This window comes from Piliocolobus tephrosceles, chromosome 21, assembly GCF_002776525.5.
Source record: "Piliocolobus tephrosceles isolate RC106 chromosome 21, ASM277652v3, whole genome shotgun sequence".
NCBI lineage: Eukaryota > Metazoa > Chordata > Mammalia > Primates > Cercopithecidae > Piliocolobus > Piliocolobus tephrosceles.
In genome coordinates, this window is record NC_045454.1 from 46891597 (window position 1) to 46896396 (window position 4800).

At 52.7% G+C, this 4800-nt stretch overlaps 1 protein-coding gene across 1 annotated transcript in view; it reads right to left on the reverse strand.

Annotated features, from left to right (window-relative positions):
- CATSPERD (cation channel sperm associated auxiliary subunit delta) overlaps positions 1 to 4800 on the reverse strand; it is a 70367-nt gene that overhangs the window by 5811 nt on the left and 59756 nt on the right. Inside the window, 1 exon segment of the mRNA XM_026455615.2 lies at positions 3317 to 3494. Coding sequence (XP_026311400.1) covers positions 3317 to 3494 — 178 coding nt within the window.

Consider the following 4800-nt stretch of genomic DNA (forward strand, 5'->3'; position numbering starts at 1 on the left):
AAGCTAGATGACCAAAGAATAAATTTGCAGTTTTGCTTTCAGCCTTGCCTACTCGCTGGTTCTTTTGTGCCCACTCTGGTGGCCTTAGAAAAACAAATCAGTTGGTGCTGAACCCTGAAGGAGACCCCTCCTCAGGGCCCCCAGGGTCCGGGGAGCCGCCGCCGCCTCCTCGTTCCACACCGCGGACGGACCAGGACCTGAGACCTGCTTCCCTCACTCTCACGGCCTCTCTGGGGTAAGTGCCCTTGTCTCCTCTTTACCTCCCTCGGCCAAAATCCTGCGCAGGTCCGAGGTCCATTTTGAGCCACCAAGTGGCTCAGGAGACCTGTTCAGGACGGAGACGCCCGCCTGAAGGTAATCTCCACTTTGGCTTGAAGAGCCTCCAGTCTGTCTCTGGTGGTTCCAAAGGACGCTTTGAAGCCAGGCAGAGATCCACTTCCATTTCCATTGTGTCCATTGTGTGTCCGTAAAGAGGAAACAAATGGGAAACCCCAGTCCAAATTTCCAAAGAGCACCCCCTTAGGGTGCCTCCTAGCCAATTTAAAAACCTTACAGCTCGAACAAGACCTTAGGAAGAAGCGGTTAATTTTCCTTTCCACTGTGGCATGATCGACCTCAGCAATTTCTGCCAGTGGCTAGGCAAGTGGTCCGAAATTAATTACATACAAGGCTTTTGGGCCTTTAGCTCTCCTCCCTATACTCCTCCTTCTCTCCACCCCCTCCCTTCCTGCCCAGACTCCTCCTTCCTCCTCCTTATCTACTAGTAATCCACTCGGTCCCATGCCTCCTTTGGGGCCCCCAACTAGCTGTCTTGAGTCCCCTATCTCTGCCCACACCCTCCTACAGTGTTAGCACCTTTGCGAGAGGTGGCTGGGGCGGAGGGGGTAGTCAGAGTACATGTCCCTTTTTCATTGGCCGATCTTTCCAAAATTGAGAAGCGTTTAGGTGATTTCTCAGCTAATCCTACCATATACATAAAGGAATTTAGACACCTTTGTCAGGCCTATGACTTAACTTGGCATGACCTCCAGGTTATCCTAACCTCTACCCTAAACTGACTGAGGTTCTAACCCAGTATACCCGGTTAGATCCGGCCTCCCCCACAGGGGCCACCATTTTGGCATCTTATTTCATTTCTCAATCAGCTCCTGACATTCGTAAAAAACTTCAAAAGGTAGAGGATGGTCCTCAGACACCAATACAAGACCTAGTTAAATTAGCCTTTAAGGTCTATAACTCCAGAGAGGAGACGGCAGGCTCGCCTCAAACAGAAGTTACAGCTCCTAGCAGCGGCTTTACAGCCCAGTCGTAACCCCAGACCAGAGAGCACACACCCCACAGACTCCAAGGCTGCAAAAAGAGCCTGCTATAAGTGTGGCAAGGCAGGACACTATGCCAACAGGTGTCCGCAAGGTCCCCGAGCCCCAACGCAGCCTTGCTATAAGTGCAAGGCATCAGGACATTGGGCCAGTGAATGTCCTAACCCTCGTCCACCAGCAACCCCCTGCCCTGCTTGCCAGCAGGGAGGACACTGGAAGTCTGATTGCCCCACTCTGAGAACAGGTGCTGCGTCTCCACGTGACCCCCCTTTCCCAGGATCCTGGGAGCTCCTTCCAGCTCCTACATCTGGACGACGACAACTGAAGGTGCTGAGACTCGGGAACCCCCATCACCCTCGCTGAGCCGCGGGTAACTCTCCTGGTAGCGGGTAAGACAATTAATTTTTTAATCAACAGCGAGGCTACCTATTCTGTTTTGCCGTCCTTCTCTGGACCTAGCCTTCCATCCAATATCTCTGTAGTAGGAGTAAGGGAAAAGCCATCCACTCCACAAAAACTCCACTCCTTAATTGCTGCCTGGCCAACAACTACTTTGCGCACTCGTTCCTCATTCCCAGCTAAAAAGGGCTCCTACCAAAAGCAATCAGTGGAAATCGGTTTGGCTTTCCCCCACTCGTCTCAAACTTACTAAATTTTCTTAACTATCTCATACTCCCCAACCTTGCCAGGACCATCCTTCTGGGTTTTGCCCATATTCCAACAAATGCTTCCATTCCTCATTCCTATACTAATACTGTGCCTTATTTTATTCTTCATCCATACGTCCAAATACCAACCATGGGCCCCGACCTTAACGACGCCTATAATCCAGCGCACTGGGGAGCCGAGGTGGGAGGATCGCTTGAGCCCAGGAGTTCAAAGCCAGCCTGTGTAACATACTGAAACCCTGTCTCTACAAAAAAAAAAGATACAAAAATTAGCCGGGCATGGTGGTGCACACCTGTAGTCCCAGCTAATTGGGAGACTGAGGTGGGAGGATCACTTGAGCCTTGAGCCTTCAGTGAGCTGAGATTGTGCCACTGCACTCCAGCCTGGGTGACAGAGCAAGACCCTGCCTAAAAGAAATAAAAATAAGGCCGGGCGCAGTGGCTCAAGCCTGTAATCCCAGCACTTTGGGAGGCCAAGGTGGGCGGATCACGAGGTCAGGAGATCAAGACCATCCTAGCTAACACTGTGAAACCCCATCTCTACAAAAAAATACAAAAAACTAGCCGGGTGAGGTGGTGGGCGCCTGTAGTCCCAGCTACTCAGGAGGCTGAGGCAGGAGAATGGCGTAAACCCAGGAGGCGGAGCTTGCAGTGAGCTGAGATCGGTCTGCACTCCAGCCTGGGTGACAGAGCAAGACTCCATCTCAAAAAAAAAAAAAAAAAAAAAAGAAAAAGAAAAAAAAAGAAAAATAAAACAGATGTACACTGAGTAGGACAGCCTGGGAATTCCATCCATCTCGCAGTAGCAACCATTGGGATGGTCCCAGCCATTTCTCATCATCAGCAAAGTCCCTGAACACCTTGGTGCCTGCATTTCCCGTCCTTTGGGCAGTTCCTTAAATCCTCAAAGGCCTCGTACACCCCTAAAAGGAACTGGAGTTCCCGCTAGATCCCATAAAGGACTTTCGAGTCTTTTGCAGTCATGATCTCTGCTCACTGCAATCTCTGCCTCCCAGGCTCAAGCGATTCTCCTGCCTCAGCCTCCTGAGTAGCTGAGAGTACAGGTGTGCGCCACCATGCCCGTCTGACTTTTGCATTTTTAGTAGAGACGGGGTTTGGCCATGTTGGCCAGGCCGGTCTCAAACTCCTGACCTCGTGATCCACCTGCCTCGGCCTCCCAAAGTGCTGGAACTACAAGCGTAAAGTCACTGCGCCCGGCCGAGTCTTTCATTCCATACTCAGTTCCATGGCTGCACGGTGTCCTCACACACTCTCCCACCCCCTGGTGGGCTGCTGATTGTTCTGGAAACAATCCTAGGGTCCTGTTACCTCTCTGTTCCAGACGAAGGGCCCCCCAGTTTCCTTTATCATGGTGGTCCAGTTCTGCGGCTGGGAGGTGCACATTGCCGACTTGGCCGTCAGGGAATAGGAGTACGAGAACTGCCCGTTCACCTCCAGTAACACATACTCGGTATCGACGACCTCCTGGAAACGGTCTTTTCGCCACCTAGGACACAGGCACGGGGCAGGGCTGCGCGGGGAGCAGGGACAACCCAGAAAAACCCGGGCCACAGCCACCTGGACGGCTGCAAAACCGCTTGGGGGGTGGGAGGTGACAGAGAGCAAAGCCAAGGATGCCTGCCGCTCCCAGGTGAGGATGTCGTGTGTGGGCTGCAGGGAGGCCAGGAGACAGAGCTGGGTGGATGGGGACATGGGTAGCAGCCAGCACTGAGCACTGATAACAGGGAGGAAAGAAAAGCCTGCTCAGGGGCCAGGTGCGCCAGCTCATGCCTGTAATCCCAGCACTTTGGGAGGCCAAGGCAGGCGGATCCCCTGAGCTCAAGAGTTCAAGACCAGTCTGGGCAACATGGCAAAACCCCGTCTCTATTGAAAACACAAAAATTAGCCTGGCACGGTGGTGCACGCCTGTAATCCCAGATACTCGGGAGGCTGAGGCAGGAGAATCGCTTGAGCCAAGGAGGTGGAGGTTGCGGTGAGCCGAGATCGCGCCACTGCACTCCAGCCTGGGCAACAGAGCGAGACTCTGTCTCAAAAAATACATACATACATACAATCTTCAATCCAGTTCTTGGGCATGCTGACCACATGTCGAGTACTCGGTAGCCACATATAGTTCATGGCTGCCGTATTGGAAGGAACAAATTGTGGAGCATTTCCATGGCAAAATGTTCTACTGGGAAGTACTGGTGTGAGGTTACAGCAGGGTCAAGTTGGCCATAGTTATGACCCCCAGGTAGGGGCACAGCCACCACGTGACCAGGTAAATGCAGACATCATACCCAGCAGGAGTGGGCAGAGAGAATAAGATGAAGGAAGACAGCGCCGGGCGTGGTGGCTCACGCCTGTAATCCCAGCACTCTGGGAGGCCAAGGTGGGTAGATCACCCAAGGTCAGGAGTTTCAGACCAGCCTGACCAACACGGTGAAACCCCATCTCTACCAAAAATACAAAAATTAGCCAGGTGTGGTGGCAGGCACCTGTTATCCCAGCTACCCAGGGGCTGAGGCATGAGAATCACTTGAACCTGGGAGACGGAGGCTGCAGTGAGTCAAAATCATGCCACTACACTACAGCCTGGGCGACAGAGTGAGACTCCCCCTCAAAAAAAGAAAAAAAAAAGGCTGGGCGCAGTGGCTCACACCTGTAATCCCAGCACTTTGGGAGGCCGAGGCGGGCGGATCACGAGGTCAGGAGATTGAGACCATCCTGGCTAACACGGTGAAACCCCGTCTCTACTAAAAATACAAAAACTTAGCTGGGCGTGGTATCGGGCGCCTGTAGTCCAAGCTACT